General features: G+C 39.8%; 1 protein-coding gene across 1 annotated transcript in view; it reads right to left on the reverse strand.

The window, feature by feature from the left end:
- The window catches only part of GPC5 (glypican 5), a 532,643-nt gene that overhangs the window by 243,931 nt on the left and 274,034 nt on the right, over positions 1–14,678 (reverse strand). The window contains exon 7 of the mRNA XM_072355922.1: positions 1,034–1,196. Within this exon, the coding sequence (XP_072212023.1) occupies positions 1,034–1,196 (163 nt within the window). The remainder of the gene's footprint in view (positions 1–1,033; positions 1,197–14,678) is intronic.

Genomic DNA, 14,678 nt, shown 5'->3' on the forward strand with positions numbered 1-14,678 from the left:
ATCTTGTACTTGAAAAATCTGCCATGCACCAGAAGAAACAAAATAATATCTGCAGCTCATGACGGTTTTATTTGAACAAATCTAATATCTTCATCTTGTTCACAAAGCTAATGTGTTGTTTTTTTGGGTTTTGTTTTTTGTTTTTGTTTGTTTGTTTGTTTTGTTTTTTTCTCCCTGTATATCAGTATCTTCAGGATTTCCAATATAAATTTCTGCACCAGAAATTCAGTTTCATTAGCCTTTCACTACTAATGTGATCAAACACACACCATATCTAAATATAGTAGTCAGACATTACTGGCAGTTAAAAAAACAAAAACAAAAAAACAGTACAAACCAACATTGTGATGAATAAAAACCATAAGAACTAACAAACCATCACTGAGGATAAACATGCTCAAGTCAGCCTGTTGGCTATGTTTGATATCAATTGTACTTCACAAAGGACAAAGAATGCAGTAAGCAACATAGGCAGCCAGGATTTCAGGATTTGACTTAGCTTGGACTTAGAAACAGTCATATGAAACTAAGAAAATTCCACCAGTTTAAATAGTGATTATATTTGTCATTTAATGCTTTCATTCTCATTCCAAATGTAAAATTATAAATATTGAAAAGTTAGACTCAGGTAGTTCCCTATGAAATATATCTACCACAATAAAATCTTAACTTTCAGCATAGTTCCATTACATTAGTTCCATTAATTATTAGAAACAACTTCTGTGCTAGACTGCCAAGTATTACCTCTCATGTTAAATCAGTAGGTCAGAGGGGAATATTATTAAAAGGCCTATTAATTGACTGAAATAATGCAGTGAGGTCTAGGCACTAACATATGCTGTGATGGAACTGACACTTATCTTCATACCGTCCTCAGAGAAGTCTTATAATTACATTCCTGTTCCAGTATATCTTGGAAACATTATGTAGACAACTTCACATCTTTTCCAAAATAATTCAGTGATGTTTCTTAGTGGAACATATGGCAATTTCACTCTCTGAATGTATGACGGAAATGGAATCATGGACTTACAGTCTGTAATTTTCAGGACTCTTTTTACTTCTCCACTTCCTGATCCTCCACAACCATCTTCATCATCGCAGTCTCCACTGATCTGTTCATTCACACTTCCACCACTGCCTGTTTGTCGTAGATCCCAGTTATCGTATTTAGGAAATGATTTGCTCTGCAACAGCTGAGGACAAGACATGGCATGCAAGTTAGCAGTACAGATGAAGAACTTCAGAGAATATCCAAAATTTCATATCTCTTTCTCTTTTATGGTTTTGATTTTAAAAGAAAAATACAAGATCCAAAGAAAGATAATATTGTTTTGTTTGTTTGTTTGTTTGTTTGTTTTTCCCCTCTAGTTTTACAGTCAGATTTAAAAGATGGTCCATTCTTCATTTCTTATTTAAAAACATATGTAACATTTCTGTTTGTACTTCTTCTATACTGCTAAATAAGAGATTGGTCATTAAACACTAGCCCAGAGGCCAATCATCTTGTGCCTCATGCTTTCAGTCTGGAATCATTTTGAGGAGAGAGACAGCATCCATGCTACATAGCAACTGGACTTGCATCCATTCCAGATCCATATGGTGTCCACAAGGTCTTAAGATACAATTATAATCTTGTGTGGATTTTTCAGTTCAAAATATCTGGACTAACACAAGAGCTGTGCTTAGTATATTGGCATATGTCTGTTACATACAAAACGTCCAGGTTGTATGTATTCAGTGTGTTACATGGGAATCTGGTATAAACTGAATAAAACAGACGTTCAGGGATATTGTCCTGGAGATAACTGTTTTCCAGATCACATTTAGGCATTGTTTTAGTAGAGCTAACAAGACCCAAAATAAATCAAAGGGATAGCTGACACTGTGTTAGTCAGTGTAAGTGCTTCATATCTAGTAGACAAATTTGCTCTCTTGTTCCTTCTTATTTTTTAGTATAAGCATGGCCAATAATGGCATACAAGACAGAAGGTCAGAAGCATAGATTTCAAGTTTGACTCACTCCTTCATTCTGTTAAGCAGAACTGGGCAATCATTTGAGTAATCACAGAATTATCAAGGTTGGAAAAGACCTAGAAGATCATCCAGTCCAACCATCACCAATACTTTCCAGCTAAGTCATATCGCTCAACACAACATCCAAATGTTTCTTGAACACCCCCATGGTCGGCGATTCCACCACCTCCCTGGGCTGTGCATTCCAGTGCCTGACCACCCTATCTAAAAAGTAATATTTCCTAATGTTCAGCCTGAATCTCCCCTGGCGCATCTTGAAACCATTCCCCCTAGTTCTATCACTGAGTACACGAGAGAAGAGGCCAACCCCTAGCTCACTACAACCTCACTTCTGGAAGATATAGACAGCAATAAGGTCTCCCCTGAGCCTCCTCTTCTCCAGGCTGAACAATCCCAGCTCCTACAGCTGCTCCTCATACAGCCTGTGCTCAAGACCCCTCACCAGCTTTGTAGCCCTCCTCTGAACATGTTCCAGGGTCTCAATGTCTTTCCTGAAGTGAGGGGCCCAAAACTGAACACAGTACTCAAGGTGAGGCTGCACCAGTGCCGAGTACAGGGGGACAATTACCTCCCTGTTCCTGACAGTAACACTGTTTTTGATGCAAGCCAGGATGCCGTTGGCCTTCTTAGCCACCTGGGCACACTGTTGGCTCATGTTCAGTTGAGCATCAATCAGTACCCCCAGGTCCGTTTCCTCAACACAGTCCTCCAGCCACTCCGCAACAAGCCTGTAGCTCTGCCTGGGGTTGTTGTGGCCAAAGTCCAGGACCCGGCATTTGGTCTTGTTGAATCTCATCCCGTTGGCTTCAGCCCAGCTCTCCAGCCTGTCCAGATCCCTCTGCAGGGCCTTGCTACCCTCAGGCAGATCGACACTCCCCGCCAATTTGGTGTCATCTGCAAACTCACTAAGGGTGCACTCAATGCCCTCATCCAGGTCATCAATAAAGATGTTGAAGAGGGCAGGCCCCAGCACCGACCCCTGGGGAACACCACTCGTGACCTGTCTCCAACTGGATTTAATTCCATTTACCACCACTCTCTGAGCCTGGCCCTCCAGCCAGCTCCTTACCCAGCCAAGAGTGTACCCATCCAAGCCATGAGCTGCCAGCTTTTGCAGAAGAATAGCATGGGAGACAGTGTCAAAGACTTTGCTGAAGTCTAAGTAGACCACATTAACAGCCTTCATCCACCAAACGGGTCACAGGATTGTAGAAGGAGATCAGGTTGGTCAAGCAGGACCTGCCCTTCACAAACCTATGCTGGCTAGGCCTTAATCCCCCGGCCATCCCACACCTGCCGTGTGATCTCCCTCAAGACAATTTGCTCCATAAACTTCCCCGGCACCGAGGTCAGGCTAACAGGCCTGTAGTTCCCCGGATCCTCCTTACAACCTTTCTTATAAATGGGAGTCACATTGGCAAGCCTCCGGTCTTCCTGGACCTCACCCATTAGCATGGAGTGCTGATAGATGACAGAAAGTGGCTCAGCAATCACCTCCACCAGTTCCCTCAGCACTCTCGGGTGAATCTCATCTGGTCTCGTGGACTTGTGGCAGTCCAGTTGGAGTAGTAATTCCCTGACTGCTTCTTCCAGAATCACAGGGAGTTCAGTCCACTCCCCAGCCGAGACTACCAGGTCAGAGTGTGACCCTGAGGATAACCAAGCTGACTTTTAAAGACAGACATAAAGAAGGCATTCAGAACCTCTGCCTTTTCCTTATCCTCTGTGATCACATTCCCAGCCTCGTCCAGTAAAGAATGGAGATTCTCCTTTGTCCTCCTCTTACAGTTGATGTATTTGTAAAAGAGTTTACTCTGGGTTTTTACCCCAGCAGCCAGCTTAAATTCAAGCTGGGCTTTTGCCTCTCTGATTTTCCCTCTACACATCTTAACAACCTCTTCGTAGTCATTCCAAGTCACTCTTCCCTCCTTCCACAGGCAGTAGATTCTCTTTTTCTTCCACAACCTTAAGAACAGCTTCCTATTCATCCATGCTGGTCTTCTTCCCTGCTGGCTCATTTTGTGGCTCAGGGGGACTGCCCGCTCCTGCGCCTTCAAGACTTCCTTCTTTAAGAGTGACCAGCCATCTTGGACCCCTTTGTTCGCTAAGACTGAATGCCAGGGGACTGCCCCTACTAGTTTCTGAACAAGTCCACCCTCCGGAAGTCTAAGGTAGCGGTTTGGCTATTCTCCCTCTAGGCTCCACCTAGGAGTGAGAACTCTACCATTTCATGGTCACTCTGTCCAAGACAGCCCCAACCTCCACATCTCCCACCAGACCTTCCCTGTTTGTGAACAGCAGGTCTAGCAGGGCAGCTCCTTTTGTGGGCTCTCTCACCAGCTGCATTCAAAATGCTGCCACACAGATTTTTGAATATTAAGTTGTAGAACTGTTGTGCATGCATACTGTCTTCCTTATTCCCCATTCAGATTCAGTTCACTTTATATGTCAGATACAAATAAATATCATGATGTCTGTATAAATCAGTTCTTGTGAGTGATCATAACTACATCTAGTGAAAATGCAGCTAGTGCAGTCTCATGTATTGCCTTTCTTTCAGGAAGACTGATTTTCAGGAAGACTGATTTGCACTGGTCTAGACTTGCTGGCTCAGATTTTTTAATGCAGTGTAGTAAATCTGAAACACACTTGTTTTAGACCTTCAAATATTTGGTTGTTTTATTGTTCAAGTAAGATTTGTGTTTTTGAAGAGAATAGTTTACTTACGCAGCGAGTAATTTCCCAGACTACATAATTTGTTAAGTGACGTACAAAGACCAGGAAAAAATATTTTAGATATTTCTAAGACATCACACAGATAAATATCAGTAGCTCTATAAAAGCTACTTGCAACACAATATATGGACAGCAAAGAATGCCATCCACCACTAAAACACCAAAACTAAATTATGCAGCACCTCTGATTCAGAAGTTTTATTGGATGTTGTTATATGTTACCTGCAGGAAATTCTGCTCTGTTCACTATGTAATTCATGAAAATTTTCTGCCAAAAAAGTATATATGGAGACAAAACAGTCAATTCAATTAATTACACCAAGTATCATAGAATCATAGAATCACAGAATCATAGAACTACAGAATGGCCTGGGTTGGAAGAGGACTCAAGGATCATCAAGTTTCAACACTCCCACAACCAGCTGGGCCACCAACCTCCAGATCTGGTACTAGACCGGATTGCTTAGGGCTCCATCCAACCTGGTCTTGAATACCTCCAGGGATGGAGCATCCACAACACTCTGAACAGCCTTTTCCAGCACCTCACCACTCTCTCTGAGAACTTCCCCCTGACATCCAACCTAAACCTTCTTTCCTGTACTGGGGGCCCCAGACCATTGGCCAACTGAGATGCAAGAGTACATTGATGGCTCATGTTAAGTTTTTCATCCACAAGGGCCCTCGGGTCCTTCTCCTCAGGGTTTACTCTAAAGGAGTTCTTCTTCCAGTCTGTATATGTATCTGGGATTACTCTGACCCAAGTGCATGTTGAACCTCATGAAGTTCACACAGACCCAACTTTTCAGTTTAAGGTCCTGTCCCTCTGGATGGTTTCCCTTCCTTCTAATCTATCAGCCACACCACTCAGCTTAGTGCCATTGGCAAACTGCACTCAAGCCCATCATTGATGTCACTGATGAAGATGTGGAAGAGCACTGGTCCCAAGACAGCCCTCTGTCTTGGCACCAGCCTCCACCTGGACATAGTGCCATTCAATACAACCCTCTGTCTATTGCCTTCCAACCAATTCCTTATCCACCAAATAGTCCAGCCCCTAAAATCTGTATCTCTCCAATTTAGAAATAAGGATGTGGTGGGGGACCATGTCAAAGACCTTGCTCAAGTCTAAGTAAGTGACACTGATCACCTTCCCTTTGTCCAGCAGTGCCATCACTTCATCACAGAAAGCCACCAGATTGGTCAGGCACAACCTTCCCTTGGGAAAAACATGCTGGCTGTCTCAGATCACCTGCTCATCCCTTACGTGCCTTAACATGTCTTCTAGGAGGATCTGATCCATGGTCTTCTCAGGCACAGATGTGACACTCACTGTCATGTAGTTCCCTGAGTTCTCCTTTTTCCCTTTCTTGTAAATTGGAGTGAGGGATGTTTTTTTCCAGTCCTAGTGACTTTATCCAATAGCCACAACTTTTCTAATATGACGGAGAGAATCTCAGCAACCACATCAGCCAGCTCCTTTAGGATCATGGGATACATGTTAGTCCCACAAAGTAATCTGTATAATACAGTACTCCCTCTCTACGTAGCGTAAGTATGACTAAAAACCTCACAAAACACAGTTGCTTCCAAAATTTCCATACTATTGTTTAATTTATATATGCTTTTTTTGTTTTGTTTTGTTTTTCAGTCTGAGAACATCTTTCTTTACATTCTTCATTTGTATCTCAAGAATATGTTGCTTGAATAAGGTCATTAAATTTCACTTCTCTAAATTACAACCCATATAGTTAGGTTCTCATTCCTGTTTGGTTTTTTGTTTGTTTGTTTGTTTTGTTTTTTTAATTTTCCCTTTCTTATGCATTATTCGCCTACAATTATACATATGAAAATCCAGAAACTTCCACTAAATTCAATATGTTAAAAATGTTTCACTTTTACAAAACTTTTCACTGTACTTAAAGAAGTAGAGGCTAAAAGTGAACAAGTTATTTGCTTTTTTTTTTTTTTAATTTGGGTTTTGTTATGCTCTTCTGTATTCTTAATTGTACAAGAACAAGAATTCTCTCCATATAAATTCACAGATCTCAGTGGTGGTTCTCTATCTAGCATGGCTTATTTCTAATATAAATTCTTTATTAGCTTTATACAGTTCACACACTTCTTCAAAGCTAGCTTGATTCAGATTAGAAATAAAGTTAAAAGCCAGTTATAATACCCTTGTGTGATAAATCTTGTAAAACTACTGTCTAGGAGGAAAAGAAACACAGGTTATGAGTAGACATTTTGTGTCATGTATACTTACTAGATCATCCAGCTGCATAAGGAGGAAGTTTACTGGCTATATACTGCTAGCTCTACTAAGTAAAAATTAATACAATAAATGTTCTTCCCTTTGTATTGCAGGGTAAAATTACCTCTTTCCTTTAGGTGTCCAAAAGGGTTTTCTATTTTATCATGTCTGTCACAATCTAGTTTGGGCTTGATCATTTATCACTGTCTTTCAATTCTACTGAAAATATCAGCAACATTATTGACAACATTAGTTTGACTGATCATGGCAAGGGGAGTGTCTCCAGTGTTCTGAGACTGCAGTAGACACTGCAGGACAGATTTGCTGGATCTTTTTCTTATTTTTGACTAATGTTTGTTGAACTAAGATTTTTGATGTCGAAAGCATGTCATCTTCAGGTGACATTTATTTTCTCAGAGAATTTTCAGTTTCTCACCTCTATTGTGGTATGTATGCACAAGCGAATTATTTTGTCCCTGGGAAGATCTATCTCCACTCTTGCTACTACATAATGGGAATTCGGGCCTCACAATCAGATCGTTAACAGCCCATTTGCCTAAAAGCCACTTCGGATTTTCACTGATCATCCAGTGAAATGCTTTCTTTGACACAAACAGCAATTATGGAAAAGATTTTAATACCATACATCAGCATTAATAATTTTTGCAAAATTTAATCTTTTAGAAAGAATGAGTTTACTTGAGAAAAGTGACAATGTTGTAATAAAGGACTGGTGGTTTTCTATAAATATATGACTTGGTACTGTATAACACTTTAGTAAGGAAAAAGAAATGCAGCTACAAAAGCATATCCAGAGGTCTCTGAAGCTTCCATACAAAACTAAAGTATAAGCCTAATTAGAAAAATTATCACTAAGAGTGTATGCTGATTGTATAGCCCTATGAGGATTGATATTTTTTCCAGATTATTTAGGATTTTCTTCAGTGATCTTTCTGAAAAGCAATACAAAACACAGAGCAAATAAACCTACAAAAAACACATGCAACACAACTAAGTGACAAAGAGAAACAACAAATTGTCTTATAAGGTACCTCAGCTGGTAATACAGGCAATAGAATGAATTTTTAAATACATTCTATAATAAAATACAGACAGAAGTAAATTTGCAAGTCTAAATATTGTATTACATGAATATTAGAAGATAAAATATTCTGCTTCATAAAATAATTGTGGGTGTCCTGGATAGCCAGCAGACTATGAATTATCAAGACTAGTGTTCTAGACAAGGTTTTAATAGGATATCTTTGAAGACAGAAATAGGAATACTAGTCAGCTTAGGTATGTTATATTACTCCCAAATCCAGTTCTTGTTTCCACTGTTCAGAAAAGAAACCATAGAAATGAAAAGTTGTATTCTTTTGAAGAGCTGAAAAGACAAAAGAATTTTAAAAAAAATAAAGTTCTTTTAATCAACATGAAAATAGCAAATGAATCAACAACTTTGATTTATATATTCAAATCTAACCAAACAAATCTACATTACTAACATCATACATTACAAATAAACCAAGCAAGGACTGCTCTATATCAAAATAATTTATTAACATCTATCATCAGGTTCTTCAAAAAATTTACATACTCTGTCTCAGATAGACCTTAAAGCAGAGACTAATTCAGAGGTTCAAGGCCAAAGGCCTGACTAAGTAATGAAAATGGTCCATTCTGACTCTCAGAAATGCATGAATCCATGCAAGTAAACCTGACTTAAGTGGAAGATTGGATTCTTATTGACTTTCCTGTTCTTGCAGAAGGTTATAACTGATATCATTCATGATTGATATATACTGAAACACAAGGGATCTTAACGTTTACACTGTTGCAACGAACGTGATACTGCTTACCTTTCAATAACTATCTAGTATCTCATTTACTTATCTTACACATTGTCTGCCTTCAGGGGAATCACTGTTTTTTAAATGAATTTTATTTTATTCTTTATTCAAAAAATTATTTTCATTAATTATACTCTGATGCAGTAAATGTGAATTAAGCTTAATCATAATATTTCTGCTCTTTCATTTTTGAGCATATCAAAGAACTAGTGAAGGAAATCCTAAAGGAGATCAGCAATTAATCCAATTTACTTAATCAAATAGTATCTAGAAGAATTATTTCTAGGGACATAACTATCTTGAACTCTTTCAAACCAGGAGAATATGCTCAAGATTATCCCTTGTCTTAAGCATTAAAAACCTGAATGATTAAAAGGATGACATTTCTTTTTAGTGGCCTAATTATAAAACTGCTCATTCCTCTGTGGGCCAGAATATTCTGCAGGGTACCATTTTCAGTAATGTAAGATATCCTTAACAAAAATATTTATAAGGTAGATGCCCAGCTTACACTGTAGACTGGTAGTAAGATAACAAGCATTAGGACTTATTTGATATCACAAGATATAGCTTTGTATTTGTTTTAATAAAAATCTGTATCTATCTGTGTACAAAGCTCATCAAACCACTTTCTGTCTTTTTGCTACAGAAACAAACAGTGAAAGTTTACATTTTTCAATTTTTATACGCTGTGTCTGTTTAGGTTTATGTTTTGACATGGTAGTGCATGTGAACCAAAGGGGTGGAACTGAATTCCTCCATGCAGAAACAGTGGCACCACTGACATTCATTGACACTTGCCGAATGTTTATGGATACCTAACAATGAATGTGAGCACAGTGAGGTGGTAAGCAGTGCTGTTCAGCAGCGGTGAAGGACAAGCCATGTTCTGGACAGCCAGGAAGATTTTTACAAAAGCAGTATGCAGGTTCTTGTTTATTACTGGTGAAAATACATAGCTAATGGTGGTGTCTATGTTAAAAAAATACTGTTTTGCAGTGCAAGCAAGTGTAGTCTTGCACCTAAGGAGGAATAACCGCATGCACCAATATAGGCTGGGGAATGACCTGCTGGAGAGGATCTCTGCAGAGAGGGACCTCAGTCTCCTGGTGGACAACAGGTTGGCCATGAGTCAGCAGTGTGCCCTGGTGTCCAAGAGAGCCAATGGCATCCCAAGGTGCATTAAAAAGAGCCTGGTCAGCAGGTCAAGTGAGATGATCCTCCCCCTCTACTCTGCTCTGGTGAGGCCCCACCTGGAGTACCGTATCTGGGTCTAGGCTCTCCAGTACAAAAAAGGCAGAGATCACTTGGAGAGGGTCTATCAGAGACCCACAAGAATGATAAAGGGCCTGGAGCATCTTTCTTATGAGGAAAGACTGAGTGAACTGGGTCTGTTCAGCCTTGAGAAAAGAAGACTCAGAGGGGTTCTGATCAACATCTATAAACATCTAAGGTGCAGGAGGTAAAGGGATTAGCCCAAGCTCTTTTCAGCAATGTGAGGTGATAGGACAAGGGAAAATGACCACAAAGTGAAGCATGAGAAGTTCTGCAGAAATGTGCATAAGAACTTCTTCATAGTAAGGGTGACAGAGTACTGGAACAGGCTACCCAGAGAGGTTGTGGAATCTCCTTCTCTCGAGATTTTCAAGACCCACCTGGATGCCTCCCTGTGCAACCTGGTCTAGGGAGACTACTTTGCTGGTGGGGGGGGGATGTTGGACCTGATGATTCCTAGAGGTCCCTTCCAACCTTTAAAATTCTGTGATTCTGTGATTCTGTGATGTCATGAGGAGTTCAGTATTTCTATAAAATTATGACAAAAGTTAACTGTAGTAGGTTTAGTTGAAAATAAGTTCTGGTCATTTCACCTGGGAAGTCAAAGACAACCCAAACTGATGCTAAGATACCATTCCTTTTCTCCTGGATTTAAAAACTGCACAAAATCCCTGTCAAATAACAAAGCTTTCAATAAGAATTTCATTACTATAGCACACAGGGCATAAACCTGCCTTAAAACAAAAGCAAACAAACAGAAATAAAACACACATTAAGCATTGTGAAGGACAGAACTGTTTTTCTTTTGTTGTCTCAAAGCTTGCTTATTGAGGTCTTTCTGATGATAAGACTCTGACTGGTGACTGCTAGCTATCTAGGAGGGTGAATGGTGGTTGTTACCGTGCCATCTCTGCTTACGATTGCAAAGATAAGCAGAAGCAGGACAAGCAGTCTTTTTCAGGGGTGCTGCTTGAAGGAGCTGACCACTGCAGAAGGCGATAAAGCTTGTGTCTGGCAACAGAGGCACCACCAACCCATGCTGGCTTATCTGTGGGCCAGGAATGTCAGAAAAGCCAGTTTTAAATCATTTTACAAAGAGGGTTTGCCTTCAGAAGATGCTTGTTTAGACGTTCAGTGTTTGTTTGAGATACGTTCCCAAAAATGCTGAGCTGTAATCCTCAAACTTCAATGGAGAATTAAAAACAACCCCACAGAAATGGAGGATAAAAGGCCCTCGCTAAACTGGGGACTTTGGAGACAAACTCCCAAAGACACCTTTGACGGAGAATTCCCTGAGGGGAAAACCTCTTTGGAAGGACCCCCAAGGTCGGCTTGCTGCGGAGCTTCCTGGCTTTCTCCCATCCCCCACGGTGATCAGACGAGTTCCTGAGATCAACGGACCTACGGTGTACCTCGCTGGACTCACGGTGGTGACTAAATCTCTTTTGCTCTCTACAGAATCCTTGCTTATATTTCCTACTTTTCCTATCGCCCACCTTCCCTTCCCCATCTCCCGAAAACGGCTAGGACTTTAATAAATTGGTTGGATCAACATTTGAACCGTTGCTTCTTAATCTCGCACCAGGTATACACATATCAAAGAACCTTGCCTCCCTCCTACAAATTGGAACGAGACAAGCATTTGCTTTGTCTGTACATTGTGGTTGTATGAAAAATTAACAAGTTCAGGTCACCAGAATTATTCTGCTACCCCAGTGATCTGAGTGATTTTATTTTTTTTTTCATCTTCAGGTATTTGCACTGTAATTTATTGCCTAATTAAATCCTTTTCAATTGTTGTATTCTGCTTGAAAAATAAACTCTCTTCTACCTGTTTTGACACTAACTTTTCTTCACATCCACTATTTTAGACATGGAATAATCTCCCATGTGAAATTAAATGCATGTTCCATTCAGGTAAGACACTGTACTTGTTTAACAAAAAATACTGATGAAGCTTTCTGGATAAAAATGTACACTGGTAAAGGGTGTTGCTATGTTAAGAAGGCAGTTATAAAATGAATATCTCATTTTTTCCACTTTCTAAAGTAAAAGCACTTTTTCCAGTTCTTTGGCATTTTCAGAGATACTACTTATTCAGATACTTTAAGAAGAAAAAGGAAATTACAACCAAAGGAAATGTTTGTTTGAATCAGTACTGGGGGAAAAAAAAACAAAAACAAAAACAAACAAACAAAAAAAACCTCTCTGAAAAGCATCTACTTTGATTTTAGAATTTGGACAAATCCATTGGAACCATGAACATTAACAAAACTGAGCATCTTTCATGCAAACATGAGGAGTGGCAGCCCCTACTATGACAGACTATATAGAAGCACTTCACAGTTAGGTCTAATGAAGTATTCAGGAGAATCTCACAGGACAGTCCATTTTGTATCATTTTAGTTATTAAATTGATTCTAAAAGAAAAGGTTGAAAATAATATTACAGCAGGAAATGAGACAGACAGAAAATAGTAAATAAAGCTGTTTCTGTTCAAACATAATGCCAACTTAACATCACTCCAATTTGCAGGCTCTATACAGCTGAACTGTTTTGACAGGGATCCTACATGCCATAGTTCAGTTATGCACCATGAATAAGCCATGAAGCTAATCAATGGCTATAAAGCCTGTTCTCTGACAACTGACGATGACACTGAAATAATTTACTTATGGTTTATCAGCACAGTCAGCTAGAGGTGATTGGAGCCATTACCACCAATGCCTCACACACATTTGGGTTTAATCAGCACACTGTTGACAAACAGTGCATAGTAACTCTTTGTTCCTCAGGAAGGCAGAAACCTCTCTCTTTTACACCTGTGTAATGCAAACTGGAAATAAATTGCAATGGCTACTGGCATATCAAATGTAGATTTGGTATGCATACACATCACTGATAACCACAGCGTAAGAGCAGAAGTGAGCAGCTCAGAGAAAAATGAGCTGGGTCACAAGCTGTATTTGTAGAAGTCCTTAACATTTCAAAAATCTCTGCACAAATGTCAGAGTATGCCTCCAAGACACTTAAGTCTATGAACAAATAACAGCTATAGGATGGGAGCTCCACCAAAGACTTGGGGCTTGTACTGATATGGGAATAGACAATTTTTTTCTACATGTGCATGTGGGTCATTGTTCATTATGCCATCCTGGTCTGCAGGAGTGGTTACGAAATAATGTTTTATTCAGTTTACACTAGCTCCAGTCGAAATGACACATACACAAACAACGGGTTCTACTATAAATTATTTACACAGGGAGGAGACTCACCTATCGCTGACATATCCAAAACAAACAGCGACACACTTCTTTACACAACATCAAGTCAGAATTATGTAAAATTGGGTAAAAGTCTTTCAGCAAGACAAAAAATATATTGAAACTCAATATATTTGAAGATGGTAGACTACCAGAAGTATTTGAAACCAAGTTAAATAAAAGGATTTAGAAAGAAGCCATCTGTTTTGCATTAGCCATTTTTCTGTAGATAGTGTGTGTTAAATGTGGTTTCTCATAGTTAACAAAATCACACAGAATCACAGAATTATAGGGGTTGGAAGGGACCTCTAGAGATCATCGAGTCCAACCCCCCTGCCAAAGCAGGCTCCCTACACCACGTCGCACAGGTAGGCGTCCAGGCGGGTCTTGAATATCTCCAGAGAAGGAGACTCCACCACCCCCCTGGGCAGCCTGTTCCAGTGCTCCGTCACCCTCACCGTAAAGAAGTTCTTGCGCACATTCGTGTGGAACTTCCTATGCTGGAGTTTCAGCCCATTGCCCCTAGTCCTGTCCGCACGCACTACTGAAAAGAGACCAGCCTCGCCACTATAGCTCCCACACCTCAGGTATTTATAAACCTGGATCAAGTCCCCTCTCAGCCTTCTTTTCTCAAGGCTAAACAGACCCAGTTCCCTAAGTCTCTCCTCATAGGGAGATGGTCCAGGCCCTTCACCATCTTTGTGGCCCTCCGCTGGACTCTTTCCAAGAGATCCCTGTCTTTTTTGTACTGGGGAGCCCAGAACTGGACACAGTAAATGAAAACATTAAAAATGAAAACATTAAAAATACACTTCTGCAATCAGCAGCTGCACTGGTACTTTTTTTCCTTGTATCAGAGCATTCTAAATCAATATAGAAGATGATGTGGGAGTAGACACCTTAAAATTTAATAGTAAACTCATTTACTGTGAAACAAAAACCTTCAACAGTCATTTACCTCAAAATGAAAACTATAACAATGTTGATCATAGAACATTTTCTTTTTTTTTTTTTTTTTTTTTTTGTGGGGAGGGATTCTCTGTGCAAAAGTAATTTCCCCCCTAGTATGAAATAAATTGAGCAGAACCTTAAAATAATTGATAAGCAAGAATCTCCTTAGATTGGTAAAATCAAGTAGCAATTACAAAGGCATACCACCAGAAAGTGACAAGGCTGGACCAAACTTGCATCCAGATTTTGCTACATTTCTTTTCCATAAAACACACAACAGCAAAAGCACATCAAGTGATCTTCTGCACTATT

The sequence above is a fragment of the Excalfactoria chinensis genome, chromosome 1 (assembly GCF_039878825.1).
Source record: "Excalfactoria chinensis isolate bCotChi1 chromosome 1, bCotChi1.hap2, whole genome shotgun sequence".
NCBI classification, from domain to species: Eukaryota; Metazoa; Chordata; class Aves; order Galliformes; family Phasianidae; genus Excalfactoria; species Excalfactoria chinensis.